The 19,540-nt window shown below is 51.2% G+C and overlaps 2 protein-coding genes across 12 annotated transcripts in view; both read right to left on the minus strand.

Moving 5' to 3' along the window:
• Positions 1-505, minus strand: part of MADD (MAP kinase activating death domain) — a 41,419-nt gene extending 40,914 nt beyond the window's left edge. For 2 of the 3 annotated variants that reach the window (XM_027837649.1, XM_027837648.1), the window contains exon 1: positions 490-505. The gene's annotated coding sequence lies outside the window, so the exon portion shown is untranslated. Of the gene's footprint in view, positions 1-388; positions 460-489 lie in introns of those variants that run through there. The other variant, XM_027837642.1, reaches the window with a different exon arrangement.
• A 284-nt stretch (positions 506-789) lies between these two features.
• Positions 790-14,191, minus strand: NR1H3 (nuclear receptor subfamily 1 group H member 3). Of its 9 annotated transcripts, XM_027837789.1 has the most exons (12): positions 14,116-14,182; positions 11,872-11,998; positions 11,116-11,195; positions 9,894-10,118; positions 7,395-7,661; positions 6,809-7,017; positions 6,534-6,713; positions 6,031-6,130; positions 3,422-3,535; positions 3,172-3,266; positions 2,214-2,384; positions 790-1,960 (listed from the first exon to the last, which is right to left on the minus strand). In XM_027837789.1, exons 3-11 carry the CDS (start codon positions 11,156-11,158, stop codon positions 2,238-2,240), a joined length of 1,380 nt encoding a protein of 459 aa, XP_027693590.1. In that variant the 5' UTR covers positions 11,159-11,195; positions 11,872-11,998; positions 14,116-14,182; the 3' UTR covers positions 790-1,960; positions 2,214-2,237. The 9 variants fall into 9 exon arrangements, 8 of the variants coding, with proteins under 8 accessions (XP_027693590.1, XP_027693587.1, XP_027693586.1 ...); XM_027837786.1 differs by having other exon boundaries at positions 790-2,384; positions 11,116-11,250; XM_027837785.1 differs by having other exon boundaries at positions 790-2,384; positions 14,116-14,181.
• Between the last annotated feature and the right edge of the window lie 5,349 nt (positions 14,192-19,540).

Here is a 19,540-nt window from a genome sequence, read left to right on the forward strand (position 1 = left end):
ATCCTCTTCAGAGCCCCTAGCCCAAGACCCCTTCCTCATAAAGCCCCCCTTCTCCAATCCTTCCTGACAGCCCATCCCCCATTCCCCAGACCTCACAATCCCCTTCAGAGCCCCCATCCTCATCCCTGACCCCCACGCCCCTCAGATTCCGCGCTGTAAGCCTTCCTGAAAGCCCCCACCCCAAGACCTTTCCTTCCCCCTTAGAGCCCCCATCCCCTCATCCTTCCTGACAGCCCCGCCTTCATTTTCCCTGCTCCCCCATCCCCCTAGACCTCTCCATCCCCTCAGAGCCCCCACCCCGAGACCCCTCCTTCCCCCTCAGAGCCCCCATCGTTCCTGACCGCCCCCTCCCCTTCTGACGCTCCGCCCGCCGCGGGCCCCCTCGAACCTCAGTCTTGTCCCTCCCCGCCCTCCCGGGGCTCGGGCTCGGGGATCCGGGATCCGGGCACGGGCTCGGGCTCGGTCCCAGGCCGCAGCTCGTCTCCTCACCTGGACTGGGGGGCGGGGCTGCGCGACGCGGGGCGGGGCCGGGGGCGCGCGGGCCGAGGCCGGGCCGGGGGCGCGCGGAGGCCTGCAGCGCAGACTCCCTGCGTTCCGCGCCTCGCACCAGTTCCGCATCTACACTGGAGAGGGGGTTGGGGGTGTACCATTGCGGGAGGGCAGGAGGGGCCGGGCGGGGCGGACCGTACCACTAGCACCGAAGCGAAGGTGAGGGGCGGCTATTGGCTCGCCTCCCCCGGGGCACACACCATTGGTCCGGTTGGGGAGGGGAGGACTCGTCGGCGTAAATTTTTACTGTGCAAATCTCTTTTAATTATAGATGCTGACATTGTCCATTTTGGAGACGAAGCGTTGATATACCTTGGAAGATGCTTCTGAGAACAAACGAGTGGCTGCGTTGGCCGGTGTTCCGTACTGCCGTTCCCACCGCCTCCCCCCACCGCCGTCACGGTTTGGGAAATGCCCAGGTGCTGCAGCTCCAGAAAAGGGAGGGGTATTTTGTGTGTGGGGGGGGGTTGGAGTGGAACATATTACTCCTACTGCAAGAGGTGGGGGAGGGATGCAGGGAAGGACAGCCGCAAGCTGTCACCTCCTGAACAAGGCGCACACCGAGGTAGGGAGGGGCAGGGGGCGCCCCGCGATGCATGACGGGACATGAAGTTCGGCTGGGACGAAGGGGGACCCCTGGCGGAGTGGGCGTGGCGGTAACTTATGGCTAGGGCGAAAGGACTCGAAGGATTCTTGTGTCCTTGGGTTCGAATCCCAGCTCTGCTGCTAAGGGGACCTTGGGCCGGTCATCGCCCTCCTCCTAGCTTCAGCTTCCTCATCTGTAAAATGAGGGTCTTGGCCTGGATGACCTCTAAAGGGCTCTTCTAGGTCAAAGCTTATGATATTTTTGACTTTTTAAAAAAATCTTATCAGCCTTCTTGGGACTCTATTACCCTGATAGAGAGGGGCACAGATCCATCTCCCTTCATTGAGTAGAACCCTGATCTTCTGAAGGACCAGACAGCTGGACATGGGATCCTGATTATTCTGGATACGATCCAGATAATTCAGACAAAAAGGGGATGGCCAAGGTCCCCCGATGTCTGGCAGCCCCTACAGAGAGCCCAGGATAGGTGCAGAGCTCAAATGAGATCACACCCACACATATCTTATAAACGAACTATCATCTGGGATGAAAGGCGAGAGGATGGCGCCGGAGCAGAGATTCTGTCCTTGGTTTGACCTCCAAGAATTTCCACTTCCACAGGTCTCCCTCCCTTCTTTAGAAACCCAGACCCTTTAGTCTCCATTTTACATTCCTGTGGGTCATTCTGGCCAAAGGATGTCCCATTGGTCAGGCTGCGAGATGGTACACGTCATGCCCAGGGTGTCTTCTCAGCCAGGCACAGACATGTCAGGCGACCAACAGATATGAAGAAGGCAGGAAGCGATGGAAGTGGGCTTGGAGAGCCTGGTGCAAAACAGGCATCCCAAGCTGGTCATTCCTCTCTGCCTGGACCATGTCCCCATTTCCCCTAATAGCCAGAGAACTCCCAACCCTTCAACTCTCTTTTAATGCCCCATTTAGGATCTCCACCCCAACCCAGCCCAAAGAGATGTCTTCCCTTCCTCATTCCGCAGCCCTTCCCCCATATCCACACACTGGCCCACCACCCCGAAGGAGCCCAGGCTGAGGCCAAGGCCCATCCTTTGCCCCAGCGCACACGAGGCTAGGACGCAGAAGAGGATCATTCCTGCATGTCCCAGATCTCCGACAGTAGGGGCGGGAGCTTTTTATCCTGCAGGCGGAGGGCGAACACTTGCTCTGAGTGGACGCTGCTTAGGGTGCGGAGACTCACCAGCTTCATCAGCATCCGTGGAAACATCAAGGGATCCTGGGGGGGAGAGGGGGGCGGAAGAACAGAGGCCTCAGTTTCTTCCCCTGCCGATGATACTGCAGGGTAAGGGGAAGTTGTGGGAGAAGTAGGAAACATCTGGGAATTTTGTGGCCAGAGAGCTGCTCCAAAAGAAGATGGGAAAGATTGTGGAAATAACCACCAGGGTCCTCATCAATAATAGCGAGTGTCTCCTAGTGCCTTCTTCAAGTTTGCAGAGTGTTTTATAGACATCATTTCCTTCTCCTCACCCTGCAGCATCCTCTCCCCAAGGCCCTTCTCTCCTGCCTGGCGATTCCCTCCTGGGGATCTCAACCATGCTTTACCTCCCTCCTGCCTGGCCCCTCTCCACCTCCTCCCCACCCCTAGTTCCAGTTTTCTCTGTCTGCATTTTCTTCCCCCATTAGAATGGAAGCTTCTTGAGAGCAGGGAGTTTGGTTGGCTTGTACTTGTACCCCTAGTGCTTTGCACAATGCCTGACACCTAGCATCCTCTTAGTAAATGCTTTATCTTTTTGTTTATCTATCTATCATTTCATTTGATTTTCATACCAACCCTGTGAGGCATTTGCTACTATTATGCCCATTTTATAGATAGGGAAACCAAGTCTTAGAGTAGGTAAGTGACTTGCTTAGGATCACACAGCTAAGTAAATGTCCAAGGGAAGACTTGAACCCAGGTGCTCCACATTCCAAGTCCCACACTCTTGCCATTACTCTCTGCTGGCTTTCTACACCATGAACTCAGGATTGGACAGGAGGGCTAGGATGCCATGAGAAACACTCACATTTGGGTGGTGGATAGAGACGTAGGCATGCAGGGCCTCCACATAGGTGTGCTGCAGCCTCTCCACCTGAAGCTGGTCCTGTACGTTGGGCCTGTCTGTGGGCCACCCTCAGAGACAAGGAGGAGGTCTGAGGAAGGGCTCAGGGCACCCAGAAGATGGGGGAGTTCCTCCATCCTCCCTGGTCAGCCCTGAGCCCCCAGAGTCCTTCAGGACACAGCCCCACTGCCCACCTCCCGGCCCTGATACACACCCGCAGAAAAGATGCTGATGGCAATGAGCAGAGCAAACTCGGCATCGTTGAGCTGAAGCTCGTTCATGGAGCGGGAGAATTCAAAGATGGGGTTGATGAACTCCACCTGCAGCCCTGGGGAGTGAGGCCACAGGACAGGGTTAAAGCTGGCACAGCAGGGCAGCCCACAGCCCCTTTAGGGGAGCTCATGAGGGCCCCTCTGACACATCCCCAGGACTGGAAAACTGGATCCCAGATGTCCCGTCTAACCACCTCCTGATAATACGGATGAGAAAGCCGAAGACCAGGGAGGGGGATCACAGATTCAAAGTCATTTCCAGGGCCCCTGACCCCAGAACCAGTGGTCTCAGGGGCGTTGGCATTTACTATAGATGCCAGTGGGCCTGCTGAGCTTTCAGCATCCCTGTCTCCTACTCTCCAACCTCTAGGAGAGCTGTTCCCCATCTAAACAGCCAGAATTCCGCTGTCCCTGTTCTGCTGGTCAGCCACGCTCCTTCAAACTTAGAAACCATTTAGTTTTCTTTTTGCTATTCCAGACTTACGGATTAGTCATTTCCTGTACTTTCACCCTGATTTTTATCAACAGTCTAGGAGCAGCTGTAGAAACCCACTAAGTGACAGGCTGGGTTACTTTGGGCAAATCACTTCACTGCCTTGAGACTCACTTTCTTCACCTGTAAAATGGGAACAATAATTCCTGCTCTCCTTGCCTCACAGGGTTGTTGTAAGAAAAGCATTTTGTAAACCTTAAACATGCTAGATATTATTATGTGTTTCATGATAACGTAATGACAGGCAACCTAGTGTGATGAAAAGCGGGCTGGCCTTGGCATCACAAGACATAGGTTACACATGGGCTGTGTGACCTGGACAAGTCACTTACTTCTCAGGGCTCTGGGAAACTCTCTAAGGTACAGATTAAAGCCAATTGATTTAATGGAGGGCATTTCCCACACTGATGAAATCACCAAAAAATAAAATAAAATAAAAATAATGATGAGGATGATGGTGATAATGGAATATTAGAAGAATCTCTTTCCCACGCAGCTCTGGGTCACCTCTGTTTCAACATTATTGGAAACTCTCAATATGAGCTAATTCTTGGAGAAAATCTTTCAGGCTGGGAGCAGCTTCCAAACCTCCACCCAAAAATGGTCCTTATCCTCTAAGCCAGTTAGTTCCCTGACCCCGAGATGGGGAGTTGTTGAGAACAACATGGCAAAATTGAGCCAGAGAAAGGAGACTTAAAAAAAAATTTTTCAAAGGTCAGGGTAACTCCTTCCTCCTTTGCAGAGGTGGGGGCCTTGGGGTGTGGAGCGTTGCATGCACTATCAGAAATGGTTGGTATGTTGGTAAATTTTGTTGAATTGCTTTTGTTTCTTATATTCTTTTGTAATGCTTTGTTACAAGGGATGATTTGAGGGATAGAGCAGAGGGGAAGGATACTTGGAAATGATGATATAAAACCAAATGATATCAATAAATTTGCAGGGCGGGAGAGAGGGGGAGGTGAAGAGTGGTTAAGTGACTTGCCCAGGGTCACACAGCTCATACATGTTTGAGGCCAAATTTGAACTCAGGTCCTCCTGATTCCAGAGCTGCTGCTCTATCCACTGTGCCGCCTCACTGCCCTGATATCGATACAGTTTTAAAATATTTAGGGAAAAATTGGGAGAAGAGGTTGGGATGTAGGAAACAATTATAGAAGATCAAATTCCCATTCATGGCTAGTAATTATTCTATATTACTCGTACGGGGGATAAGAACTGGACTGGCGATTTCATGGGTATAAGTAACTTTCAGACAAGGAAACTCTCCCAGTATGGGTCAGGACCTTCTCTACAACTTACTGTCTTATCAAGTTCTAAGTGACTTGGCCAGGGTCATTCAGGCATTATTATGTGTCAGGGGTGGGACCAACCCAGGTCTCCCTGATGCTAATACTGACCCCTAGTCACTAGGCCTCTTTCCTTTCCCATAGCAGAGGATTAATCGAGGTTAAGTGTCTTGCCCAAGGTTACACATCTAGTAAGTGTGAGGCAGAATTTGAACTCGGGTCCTCCCGACTTCAGTGATGGTGCTGTATCTACCCCACCACCCAGCTGCCCCAGTTATTGTTAATAATCTTTGTTAGACTGTATTGGGCTGTATAATGGGAAGGGCCTAGTGGAGATGAAGGGGAAGGAATTGCTTAGAGCCAGGAAGAGGCCTCGCCCATCACGCACGCAGGCCTCAAAGGCCTGACCCAACTCCAGATCGGCCTTGCTGTCTCCTGGCTGGGAGGATGCTCTCCACTCTCCTGCCCTCCCTTCTCCTCCGCCCCACCCATATCACAAGATCAGAGATCTAGAGTTGGGGGATTTAGTCTGACTTCCTCATTTTACAAAAGAGAAAATGGAACCCAGAGACATCACACAGGCGCCACACGGCAGTGGTGGAATTTGAACTCAGATCCAAGATTCTCAGGTTAGCGCTTTTTCCATTGTCCTTCAAGGCCTCCCTCGTCTGTCTGGCTCTGCCATCATTCTGGATCCCCCAAAACAAAGGAGAGACTTCCAGGCCTCCTGGCTTTGCCCAAACCCAACCTGTCCCAGCCCAAGGCTCCTTACCTGCCTTGGCAAAGTCATCGCGGTTGTAGCTGAAATCCTTGAGGAAAGTGATGCTCTCACTGCCAGGGTTGTACCTGCGGGATGTCTCAAGGAGCATTACCTGTGGAGCACAGGCCAGTCACTCCTGCTCTGGGAGGCCTGGCCAGGGTGTCCTGATCCCTGGCCTCCTTGCATCTCCCCCCAGCCGCTGTGGACCCTCCATTTCTGGATCACCCTCCCCCTCTGCCTTCCGGCTGCCTTCCAGACTCCTCGCCAATCCCACCCGGTACAGGAGGCCTTCCTCTCCCCCGCTAGTGCCCTCGCTCTGAGATGACCTCCCCCTTTCCCTGTAGACATCTCCCCCATTCGAATGGGAGCTCACAGAGGCCAGGGAGGGTATTTTGGCCTTTCTCCATATCCCTAGCAGAGGGCCTGGCACACGGTGGGTGCTCAAAGGGTGCTTGCTGACCACCTCCACCCCCACCCATGGACCAGCCTCCCCAGAGGCAGACATCTGGAGTCACCTCAATGGTCGACGTCTTGAGCAGGGCGATCTGGTCCTCCCTGCTGAGCTGCAGGAAGCCGGGCAGCTGCTTGGCAAAGTCCACGATCTCCTGCACAGAGACGATGGCTAGCTCCGTGAAGTGGGCAAAACGCTGCTGCCTGGCCTCGCGGCTCTGGGGGTCTGGGGCCAGAGGCCAGGGCTGTTCAGAGGGAACAGGAGCAGGAGGGGCACTTTGAGACAGGGGCCAAGGGTCACAGACCCCCACCAGCCCCTCCGTCCTCGTGCCAAGGGTACCGTGACCCGGAGGCGGTCAGAGAAAGAGCGCTGGTTACACTGCTGCTGGGCGGCCACCAGCTTCTCGATCATGCCCCGCTGCTCGGCGCTGAGCTGAGGCAGGGCCAGGGGCGGCGAGGGGGCCTGCGGGGTCAGCGATGACGCCTGGCTTTGCTCCTCCTCCTGACGCTTCAGCTTCTTGAGGCGGATCTGCTCCTCGGACAGGACACCTAGGGGCGTGGCTGGAGGTGAGGCGAGGCCAGGGGATGGGGAAAGAGAAGCAGGGCCTTGGGCGGGCACTGAGGATGAAGCACCAGGAATGAACATTTCCTGCCCACTGGGAGTTTGTAGTCTACAAGAGGAATACACCAGAGGGGGAGGAGATGCACAGAACCTCCAAAGAGATTCCAGAGGGAGAGGATATGAAGAACTGGGGGGAGGGAGGTCAGGGAAGTCTGTGCTTGGAAAGAAGCCAGAGAGCGACCCCAGGCTAGCCCTGCGTGCCCTGGCCCAGCCAACCCCATCCTTCCCAGGGTCCCTTACGCTGCCCCCGCGTGCCCAGATGGCCCGGCTGCCCCCATCCTTCCCAGGGTCCCTGGGCCCTTACACTGCTCCCGCATGCCCGCCTGGCGGCACTTCCGCAGGCGACACTCCTGGCACTTCCTGCGCATGTAGGTGTCCATGGGGCACTGGCCACCGCTGTGGCAGGTGTAGCGGGCCCCCTTGATCACACTACGGCGGAAGAATCCTTTGCATCCCTCGCAGCTCAGGACATTGTAGTGGAAGCCTGAAGCCTTGTCCCCACAGACGCTGCAGACCTCGTTCCCCAGCATCTTGGGAGCCGGCCCCTTTTTCCTCTTCAGTGGCCGCTGCTCTGTAGGAACATAGAAATTTTTTTTACAATTTGGATGCGCTTGTTCTTTTGGTCCAGACTTGGGATTTCATCTATGCAGGTGAACCTCTCACCAACCACCTCAGAGTAGCTGCATTTGATTGATGGATGATTATAGTCTTAGAGAGATATCTGGGGCATAAGAAGGTTGAGTCAATTATTAGCATTTATTAGACACCTACTGTGTGCTGAGGGAGAAGGCTACAGACTGGGCCTGTGATCTCACTGGCACCAGGAGCCTGGGTGACATTTTCTCTACCAATGGGCACACTTTCTGCAACTTAATAGTTTTAGGAAGTTGCCTAGGGGCACCAGGAGGTATAGGCCTCACCCAGTATCACACTGGCTGTGCGTGTATGCTGCCTCCACTCACTGGGGGGGACAAAGACAAAAAGGAAACTCCCTGCGCTCACAGAGCTCACATTCTAGCTGGGAAGGCTTGCCCATGATTATGTGTCCAATCTGGGTTTCAGGCCTTCCTAATGCCCAAGCCATGCTATCTCTCCCCCTTTTCTTAACATCATTTGTTTCCTAATATCCAAAAGTGGGTAAAGAAAAACAGTTAAGGAAAAACAAATCAACAAAGTATGCAAATCTGAGAATGTATGCAAAATCCACACCCACAGTCCCCCATCTCTCCAGCAGGAAGGAAGTATATTACATGAGTCCCAGCCCTTTCTCTCTGGCTTCCACTCTAGCTTCTGTTCTCACCACTCCAAGGCCATCAGTGATCTCTCAGTTGCTGAGTCCAGTGACCTTTTCTCAGTCCTCATCCTCCTTGACCTTTCTGCAGCATTCAACAATACTGGAGACTACCCTCAACTTCCGAGTACATCCTCCTCTCTGGATTTGTGTGATCCTAGCCATGGTTGTCTTCCTAACTATTGAAACACTTCAAAACAAAACTCATTATCTTTTCTCTCCAACACATTTCTCTCTTAACTGTCCTCTTCTGTTGAGGGCACTGTCACAATCTAGTAGTCATTCTCCATGCTTTTCTTTCACTCCCCCTTCCCCATTGCCAAGTCTTGCCTCAGTATCTCTCATATCTATCTCTCCTTTTCTTTACTCTTACCATGGCTATGCAAGGTCAGACCCTCATCCCCTCTAGCCTGGACTATTAGAATAACCTCTTGATTGGTCTCTGTGCCCTTAGCCTTTCCTCTCTCCAATCAATTCTGCACCCAGCTACCAAACTGATGTTGCATTTGCAGGTGTTAACCATGTCACTCCCCTGCTCAAGAAACTCCCAAATGCCTTGAGGATAAAACTGAAAAATCCTCCAATAGAATAAATGCTCCTTGAGGGCAGAAACTGTTTTTGGTTTTGTCTTCATATTCCTGGAGATAAATGCGGTACTTGACACATAATTTTAATAAATGCTTGTTTAATGGCAGGGGAGATGAAACATAAACGCCTGGGCTTGGTGTTGAAAACCTCTTATAGCTGCAGCTACTTTCACCCACTCACTATCCCTTCTAGCCAAACAGGTCTATTTTGCTTTCCCCAAGTCAACATTCCCTCTCGCAACACTCACTCACTCACTGGCCCTTTGACCAGACTCCTCCCCAAGCCAAGAATGCTCACTTCTTCCCCCTGCTGGACAGGTAGCAGGCACTACACAAATGTCTGCTGATTGACAAGTGTAACCCCTGGCTCTTTTCCAGGCTCAGTTCAATGCCACCTCCTTCTAAAGGCCTTTCTTGATTAACTCAGGTGTTAGCTCTTCCCCCACCAGCACTGTGTATGTATTTCATACATACCTTGTATGTATTTATCTGTGAACATGTTGTAACACTCTGGGAGACTCTAAGCTCTTTGAGGGCAGGGACTGTCTCATTTTTGTATTTGTTCTTAGGAAAGGGCCAGACACAAAGGAGGTGAATGACAGATGCTTACTGATATAAAGCATCTGATCATAGAATTTAAAGCTGGGGGATACCCTCATTTTACCAGTGGAGCCCAGAGAGGAAATGACTGGCTCAAGGTCACTTAGTAAGCAGGTATAGGACTCAAGTCCCTGGACTCCAAATTAGGTTCACGGTTCTTCAGTACTAGTAGCCCCCTCACCAGCCCTGCTGTCCTGGATGTCTGTATTTACCAGTCCTACCCCCCTCCCAAACTACCTGTCCCTCATGCCCTTTGGTGGGCACCAACATGAGGGCTTGGTTAGGAGCCCCCCCCCATGCTCTCCCCGATCCAAACACCCCTCACCTGTGGACTCTGCATGAACCTCGGAGCAGGGAAATAGAACAGATGTTGGTCTTGCGTCCTGCCCCCCCTCTGAGCCCCCCTCACTGGGATAGGAAGTCCTGGCTTCCTCCCCGAGGATGAAGCTGCTACCAGCCTTTCCCAGGCTGTCCCCCACATCTTGAGTCTGAGCCTTCCATAGCTGCTTAGCATCCTGGGCTTCAGCCTTCCACAGCTCCACAACCGATTCTGAAGATAGAAAGAGTCAGCCCCAACTCAGACCCAATGCTTTGGGAAATGACCATCTTGTTTCTACCCTTAGAGGGCAGCAGAGCATCAGTTTGGGGAGTCAGGCCACCAGGGTTTATGTATGTCCTGAGACCAGTCCCTCCCTTCTGGTTCAGCTACCTCAATTTCCTAATCTGTTAAATGGGCACGTTCCCCTTTGCCCCTGCATAAGTCTGTCTCAGAGAATATCCATGACTCCTCAAAGCCAGAAACTGGATAAGCATGGATAACCTTGCCAGCTCTTTCTAGAACATGGTATGTTGGAAATTGACTTCAGTTGGATTTGGAGGGCCCAAGTATAAATTTCAGCCCTACCATTTACTACCTATGACTCTGGTCCAATCACTTCACTTTCCTGAGTCTCAGAACCTCCATCAATGAAATGAGGGGGAGGATTAAAGTTCTAGAGACAAGATGAGAAAATGCACCTGCAGAAGTGGGGGACTATGGGTGCAGAACATCACATACACAGATTCAATTGATGTGTCGGCTAGTTTTGCTGAGCTGCTTCTCCTACCACCACCCCCACCCCCGACCTTCTTTATTCTTTGTTTAATGGGATGGTTCAATACATTTTTTTTTTAATTTTCAAATGAAGGAGTTAGACTAGGTAACCTCCAATAAAACGTATGCTCCGATGAGCTTTGTCGTCAGGAGGTGAGAAACAATAACTGGAAACACTATTGGCCACGATAGGGCTAGTCTAAAAACGAGGGACCAGAAATCCAAGGAAGAATCCTTCCCTTCCCCAGACTGTGAGGTCCTTGAGAGCAAAGATTTTTTTTTGTCTTTTTTTGTATCCCCAACACAGCGCCGTTCACATAGTAGGTGCTTAATAAATACTTGTTGACTGACTTTCAGAGAGAAGACAGGGTCATAAGAAGAATGAAGCTTATTTCTGGGGACCTAGAATAGGTCTAGGACAAGAGTCCTCTGTAGGGGAATGAACCGAGCTTACCAGGAGTGATATCAGGCACAGGTAGCCCCAGCCATGAGGACATCTCCTCTTGAGGTCCTGGACATCCCCAAGGAGCTGTCCTGTGGGAGGGACACAGGGTTAAGGTGCCCCAGAGACTCAGCCCCAGTCCACTTTCTGAAACAGAGAGGGGTCAGGGCTCTAGGAATGGTCCAGCTCTGAGATTCGATGCTGGTTGGGGGTTAGGGGGCATTTAGGTATGTTATCACCCCATTTTCCCCCTACTTAGCTAGTCTTTTCTCCAATGCCCCACCTGGAAGCTAGGGTTGAACCTTCAGACTAGGGCTCTGAGTGCTGCCACCGCTGAATGAGGACAAGGGATGGAACTCTCTGCCAATGGCACAGGTCACTCTCTTAACCTCTCAAGAATCGGCTTTCAGCGAGCGCGCCTGCTGCTGCCACCTCCTGGCATCCCAGAATAGAATCCCGGACCTAGGACCCCGGACCTCTTCCTTAGGAGAATTCACCAAAACCCCTATCCAGTCATTTCTGCCCCCGCTGTTTTTCTCTCTAGTTAGTACTTGGGAGGAATCTTCCCGGGATTTCAACAGAGCCGGCCAGCACAGAGCTTCCCTCCCCACTGAGACCCCTCTTCCCTAAGCGTCCAACAGGGCAGCCCACCCACCCACCCAGACACATCCTTGCCACCAGACTCTACCAGGTCTCCCATTTCCCCCTGAGGGTCCCAGTCCACTTCCAAGGGAAACCCTCTCCCAGCCCCGCAGCCCTATGACCCACCAGATCCTCAGGCCTGGTGCCCTTGCTGGACAATGCCTCTGGAGCCCCCTTGCTGGGAAGGCAGGTTGGTGCAGTCCCTCTGACCAGAGGAGAGCGAGCGAGCTAGCCAGGCGGCCAGAAGCTGGAACTGGGCAGTGGAAAGGGAGCCAGAGCCCCCCAGGGAAGTGAATGTGGGGGAAAGGCTGCGGGCGGGGAGGGGTCCAGAGGGCGTCTGCCTGGAACACCCCTCGCTACTGCCGGCCTGGGCTCTGCCCGCCGGCCGGGATCCAGCCTCCCGGGGGCAGCCTCCTACCCCCCCATGACTCCTCCCCAGCCCTCCCCTGCTCAGCCGTCACCCCCATCCCCCATTCACTCCCCCACCCCCCGAGGGACCAAGGCCACTTCCCTGCAGCCCAGAGCTACTCCCTGCCTGTCCTCACCCCCTGGCAAGGGGTGCCCCTCTGCCCTGCGCTGCCCTCCCGGTCCCCCCAGCCCAATCCCGGCAGCCTCAGAGCCAGCCCCGCTGTCCCCACCCCCGGAGACACTGCTCCGGACACAACTCGCGGAGCAAAGGTCCCGGCTCTGCTCTCGGCTACGGCCCCGCGATTGCGACACCCACGAGCTGGCGAGAGCCCACACGCACGCAACCTCCCCCTCTGGGCCTGGGCCAAGGCGCTGTCCGCTCCTGGCCCGCACTACCTGGAGAGAAGGGAGCAGCCCGGGTGCGGACCCGGCTAGCCGCCGGGCGTACAGGTGGGAAGCGAAAGCAAACTTCGGAGCTGGAGACTGATCCCACCCCCTGAGCGTCCCAGCGCCCCAGGACAGTGCTAGAGGGGAGCAAAACCGACCGCCCTGGAGCTATAGGGGACCATAGAGATCACAGTCAACTGCAACCGCTTGATTTTTACAGCTGGTGACTTGCCCAAGATCACACGGGTGCTAAAGTAGATTTCAAACCCGAGTCCTGGAACTCTCAAGGCAACTCACTTGACGTTGCACGGTGTAATGATCCCGAGTGGAAAGCGTTAGATTCGGAAGACTGAGTTGGGATACCGACCGACTTATGGATCCTGGAACGAGTGTCCACCTCGCTGGAATGAGGAACCTGCGGCCTCGAGGCCACATGTGACGCTCCCAAGGACCTAGAGGGTCACATGTGGCCTCGAGGCCGCAGGTTCCCCACCCCTGTCAGACTTAGAGCCTCAGTTTCCTTATCCATAAAATGCAGCTAAAATAACAACCGCTTCCATCACAGGGTTGTTGAAAGGGGGTCGTTTTACAAAGCGCTATAGAAATCGTTAAGTAGAGCTGGTCTTGGAGTTAGGAAGCCCTAGGTTCAAATCCCAGTTTCAGCATTTACTAGCTGGGTTAAGGCACTGAAACTCTCCGAACCTGTTTCTTCACCTATGAAGATAATGACTATCCGCAGCACCTACCTCGAAGGGCAGATGTGAGCACTCAGGGATTCTTAACGGCAGCCCGCCTAGCGCAGAACTCGGAGTCGTAAAGACAAGAGTTCAAATCCTGACCCAGACACTTGTTCCGCTTAGTGCGGCACTGGCAATAACAATAATAACTACCATTTATATGGACCTACTATGTGTGCCAGGCACTGTGCTAAGTACTTTACAAATATTATCTCATTGAATCCTCACGACAATCCTGGATGAGGCGCTTCAGGTAAACTCAGATTCCACATCCATAAAATGGGATAATAACCCTCCTGGAGGTGATTGTGAGAATCAAACGGGATAATGTAATTTTTCCTTTGCAAGTCTTAAAGCAGCCAGTCCCTGGGCTAAGAGATAGGGATGCAAAAGAAAGCAGCAAAAGCAGTTCCTGCCCTCAAAGAGCTCACAGTTTAATAGGGAGGACAACTTCAAAGCAGTAACTCCCAAGTTACTAGGAGCTCGCCAAGTGTTCTGCCTCTGTGGGAACCTAATCAGTTTCCTTTGGCATTGAAAGCCCTCCACTGTCAGGTGCCAGTCCCCTTTCTTCTCTCAGCTGCTCCCCACTCCCATCTCCCTTTCTGGGAATGAAGGAACTCCATCAGCCAGGCAGACCAGTTACTTCTCTGCCATTTTCAGCCTCAGAGCACTGCCTGGAGCATGGGGAGGTTAGATGATTTGCCCAGGGTCCCACAACCCAGGCCAGTTCTCTCTCCATCACTCCATCTGTCCCATGATGCCTCCGTCCAGCCTACCTTTCTAACCATTTAACATTCCTCTCCTTCACACCCTCTATGTTACAGTCAAAATGACCTACCTACTCGATGTTCCCCCAGTTTAGCCTTCCATCTCCCACCTCTTGATCTTTGCCCAGTGCCTTCCTAACCCAGAGGGCCCACTCTACTCACCTCCCCCTCCCAGAATCCTTAGCTTCCTCCAAGGCTCAAGGGACACTTCCCCTAAGAAGCTTTTCCCAGTTCCCCTAATTGTTATGTATATTTACTTATGGGCTTGGCTTCTTCTGCCCACTTTAGAATGTAAGTAAATCCTCCCTGGCTTACCTTCTCACCTTTGGCCTGTGGGGTGGCCTAAAGGTTAGGGATACAGAGCTGGACTGCTCTGACACTAGCAGTGTGGGCAAGTCACCTAATTTTCATGTCTGCCCCGCAACTCCCTACTAGGTGGAAGGAATCTCCTTGCTCAGAAGTTCCCATGAAATTATTGAAATGAATTGTCTGGCTGGGCAGGATAAGAATGAAGGGACTGCTCTCCAGTTGCCCGTGGTTTTGGGCCAAAAGGTGACCCAGGAGCACTTCTGCTTATGGAACTCCTAGGGAGAGCCCCTCTGCCCTGGAAGAGCAGACATTCAGTCTTGAACCAGGATACACGAGGCACACCTAAGGCAGTGGCCTCATGCCACAAAATATTTGTTGAGTGAATGAATATGGATGAAGTCAGGTGGAAATGGCTTTGGATCGAAAACCAAGAATTCTGTATAAGTCACTTCTGCTTCCTTGGCCTCAGTTTCCTCATCTGTAAAATGAGAGGGTTCCATCCTGTCATCTCTAAGTTAGAATGTAATCTTCCTGAGGACAGGCATGTTTCCCTTTTGTCTTTGCATCCCCAGGGCTTAGCCCAGTGCCTGGCTCATGGGGGCCACTAAGCACTCAACACTTGTTGACAGATTGAGCCTTGGCCCTCTCTACCTCTTAACTCCTAAGATTCTCAGTCCCTTCAAAGCCAAAGGTTCTCCCACCTCCAGCCTGCCCCAGCTAGGCAGCTCTATAAGGCTCCATTCTAGCATCGGGGGCCCACTCTGGAGCTCCAGAGAAAACGGGGAATCATAATGGCCTAAAATTGGGGTAGAGCCTTTCACTTGGTTTGGGTTTGGGTCCAGACTTATGATTTCACTGATTTGTGGGTACTCCTGGAGAGAAAGTTCCTTCAGCTGCCTGAGACTATACCTGGGGCCCCAAGAGCTTCAATGACTTGTCTGAGGCCAAACAGGCAGTATATGGGGGAAGGGGGGAGGGGGAGGGGAAAGAGAAGAAGGACCAAACTCAGTTCTCCCTGACTCATGTTCCCCACTACATTAAACTGCTTTTTGCCTTTAACTTTCTGAACGTTATATACATCAGGGCTTCTCATCTTCACAACGGACCTCCCAACCAATCAATGCACATTTATTAAGGGCCTGCTGTGTGCCAAGCATGGTACTAGGTACTGGAAATGCAAAGACAAACAGTGCCTGTCCTCAATAAGATGACATTCTATAAAAGAGATGACGTGTAAATATAAGTAAAATGACTTATTTGCTGTTCCCTTAACTTGGCCTTTCATCTCCCACCTTGGCGTGTGTATATGTGCGTGTATATATGTATATATGTGTGTATGCATGCATGCATATGTATATATATATACACACCCCATATTTCCATTAGAATGTGCATACATATATACATTCATATCTGTATATATTTGTCTACATACATGTATATTTGTGTGTATATATGTAATGATCACAAGGTATCATGTAATATCATGCACTTTTTATAGACGAAACTAAGGCTCAGAAAGACTCAGTCAATAACACACAGCTAATTTATAGCAGAGTCAAAGATCAGAAGATAGTTGTTTGTATGTATGCATGTATACATATATACATGTGTTTTATATAGTTGGCCTGTATGTACATACATGAGTTTATATTGCATGTATGTACATATATACATGTATTTATATGGTTGGCATGCCTTTATATGCATATCTATATATGTACATATACATATGCATGCATGTTTTTAAGCTGTGGAAATGTGTGTACCCATGTGTGTATGCAACTGTATACACATGTATATATACACACGTGTATTTATATCATTGGCATGCATGTGTATATGTATGTGTATGTTTTATACGTGCATGTACAGTTCTATATAGTTGGCACATGTGTGCATGTACCTGTATATATATATATACACACATATATACATACATGTGTCCTTATATAGTTGGTATGTGTGCATGGGTATATGTATGCGTGTGTGTATATATACAGGTGTGTATTTTATACATACATATGCATTTCTATATAGTTGGCACATATGTGTATGCCAAGTCCCTCTTTTTACAGATCCTGTGCCTGAGGCCAGGAGCTGGCTGACACATCAGCAGGCAACATTTGAACCCAGGCCCATGGGACCGCCTCCTGGTGGAGGAGCAGCAGGAGAGGCCGAGGGCCAGGCAGGATGCTCCAGGACAGCTGTGGGAGAGAGAATCGGGGAGGTTACTTGTGGTCATTCACCCCTGCCTCCACCCCTCTGTTGCTGCCTTCTCTTCCTGTTTTGCTGTGAATTCAGTTCCCATGGGTCCCTCAATTTAACATGATCGGGCAGGGGGACTGGACACTGGGGCAGAGGGACAGAAATAAGAAGAGGGTGCTGGGAAGAGGCAAAATTCTGACAGAGTGAAAGGGGAGATCTGAAGCGGGTGGGTGGTTTAGGAAGAAAGAGGGGGCAAAGGAGACATAAGGAGAAACAGAAAGGGAAGGGAGGAGGTAAACTGGGAGGAGGACGGAGGGCGGGGATGGCGATGAGAACAGAGAGAGGAGAGACAGCCCAGAGAGAAGGCAGGCTGATGTGACCAAATTGGCTCCCAGAGGAGCTTTCACATGACCAAAAGCCCTTGTGACCCCCTCCCCTCCCCAAGGTCCTGCCCGCAGTCTTCCGTTCAGCCTTGTGATCAGGGCTCCCATTTGTAGGGGATACCCCAGCCTCCTGCCCCCCTGAATCATCAGCCCAAACTTCCCAGTCCTACTTGTTCTGATTCCCTGCTCCCACCACACCCTAGCAGCTCTAGAAGAGAAAGAAACCTGGAGCTTCAGACTTTGAGATACACTCTGTGCTCACCCTGCAGTCACCCCCCACCCTCTCTCCTGGCCCCATCTGAGGCCTCCACCTTTCCCCAAGCTTCCTTGGATTCTCCATGAAAGGCCCAGAGTTAATCCAGTCCAATTCAACAGACTTTGTAAAACCGACAAAACGTCATCGATATCTTTGGTTTTCCATCTCATTCATCTATCTCCCAAGGCACCCCTCCCTCTCCCTCTTTCAGAGCACCATCCTCCATAACAAAGAATAAGAAAGAGAGGGGCAGTTTAGGGAAACTGACCCACTTATCCAAAAGGCCTAACTTTCTACGCAGTGGTCCACACGTGCGGTCTCCCATCCCCTTAAGAAGAGGGGAAGGCACCTTCTTATCTTTCTTCTTTGGGACCGAGTCAACGAGGATTTTTTAAAGCACTGCCCATGTGCCACAAACTGTTCTGGGTTCTGGGGGAACAAAGACAAAAATGAATCAGTCCCTGCTCTCAATGAATTCATATTTGAGAGGGTGGGGCTATATTCTCTTAGTTTCTTCTCTTTTTCTTCTCTTCTCTGCACTGAGAGTTGGAATCTTCATTTTGGCCTAGGATTCTAGCAAGGACTTTCTGCTAGATTTGTGGGGGATCTTTGGCAGTTGAAGTGAAACCTTTTTAAAAGTGTAAAATAAAGTACATAGGATTACAGAAAAAAACAGTTATATTGAAATACAGTTATCAAAACAATTGAAAAAAAAAGTTCATGGACTCCAGGTTGAAAACCCTTGAGTTAGAGGTTTCAAACGTCATCAAACATCTTCCTTTGGCCAGTCTGGGCCCCCAATTCAGTAGGCTTGATCTTGTCTACAGTGCTAGTGAATATGCCCAAAGTTCTCCCATTGGGTGAACCCCAAAACAGCTTCCACCCCAGGACCGAGACCAGAACCAGTTCTGTTGGGCAAACATCACTGGACAAACATCTCTCTTTGGCTAGGGAGTCTAGGGAGTCGGCTACTGGAAATTCACAAACTGCCCAGGGCTGTAGTAGGGATAGGGTTAAAGCCGGAAGGGACTTCAGAAATCATCTAGTCTACATCCTGCCCCACCCCGTATTTTACAGATGAAGAAGGAAAGTGACTTGTCCATAGCTAGTAAGTAGAAGAGCTGGAGATGGAGCTCCAAGATGGAGCTCCTTCCACTGCACCTAGCTGCTGGGTGAAAGGCAGCACCCCTAGGCAATGACTCAGCAGGACCGAGCTCTGGCACTCTGATTCCTCCCAGGAGGTGAACCTAGTTAGTAATGTGAGCCACAGCTGGAGCCACAAATCCCAGCTTGCTAGCCCTGGCCCCATGGCACAGTCCCATCAACTTACAGGTGACACCCTCCACCTTGGGAGGTGCTTTTGTCTTCAACACAAACTAAACTTTCTGAGTCCTTCAAAGTTCAGAAATTTCCTAACATCAAATTTGAACCTCCTAACAACCCTGGGAGACAGTTATAATGCTTATTTTGTAAATGAGGCAACTGAGGCTCAGAAAGGCTCTCTGTGATTTGCCTAGGGTCTCAAGCTACAAAGTGTCTGGGGCAGGACTTTGAACCAGTTTAGTCCTCAATTAATTCTACCACCCTGCCTCTCCTTGCAGACCTGGAGTGCTCATTTAGGGTCCTTCCCTAGATACCTACTGTTACCAAAGAAACAAATCAGAAACAAATATTAGAATCCAAGTGTGATGGCTTCCACTGTCATTGAAGGAGAAAAGGCTCTTGTAATAATTTTTGAAATTCTTTGCCCCTTTTCTTCTGTTTGTATTCCTTTTTCTGTTTTCATCCTTGAATGCCCTTGGGAAGGCTATGCTTAGCTGGTTATCCTGCCATGCTTACTCTTGGGGCAGTCAATCCTGCTTGAGGCTCAATGGAGTCACTAAATGTTGCCGTCTGAGAGGCTGAGACCCCTCAAAGACTGTGAAGTACAAGACGGGGTCGTCTGGAATGAATTCACAGACTCAAACACTCTTTAAGTCAAGATGGCAAAGATTTATTGTTATGCTTTTCAGCGGGCAAGGATTCTTAAGGAACCTGTGAGAGACTGAGGATGGAGCTAGGGTTCATATGGAAAAGGGAATGGGAAAGGAATGCCAGGGACACTGATGAGGTAATCCAAAGGTGCAGGTGTCTTTGGGAGCTATGGATGAGAAAGTACAGGGAGTATACCGGACAGGGAGGGAGATGACAGAGGTATGGATCTTGGGAGTCTGGCAGGAGGAAGAGTCCTTGGGCTGGCCAAGGACAAAACTCCTTGGGCTGCGCAAGGCACCCCTCTCCCTCTGTCCTCATGAGAGAATGCGCTGCAACTAGGGAAAGCTTTCTCACAAGACAGGAACT

This window comes from Vombatus ursinus, unplaced genomic scaffold, assembly GCF_900497805.2.
Source record: "Vombatus ursinus unplaced genomic scaffold, bare-nosed wombat genome assembly UNPS02014822.1, whole genome shotgun sequence".
In the NCBI taxonomy this organism is placed as follows: domain Eukaryota; kingdom Metazoa; phylum Chordata; class Mammalia; order Diprotodontia; family Vombatidae; genus Vombatus; species Vombatus ursinus.

Coding starts and splice junctions, on each gene's coding strand:
- NR1H3 (XM_027837787.1), bottom strand. CDS start 11,158: ATGTCCTCATGGCTGGGGCTACCTGTGCCTGATATCACTCCTG. Junction 7,662..9,893: donor GGTTCATGCAGAGTCCACAG/GTGAGGGGTGTT, acceptor ATGTTCCTACAG/AGCAGCGGCCACTGAAGAGG. Junction 2,385..3,171: donor TCTCTATCCACCACCCAAAT/GTGAGTGTTTCT, acceptor TCTCCCCCCCAG/GATCCCTTGATGTTTCCACG.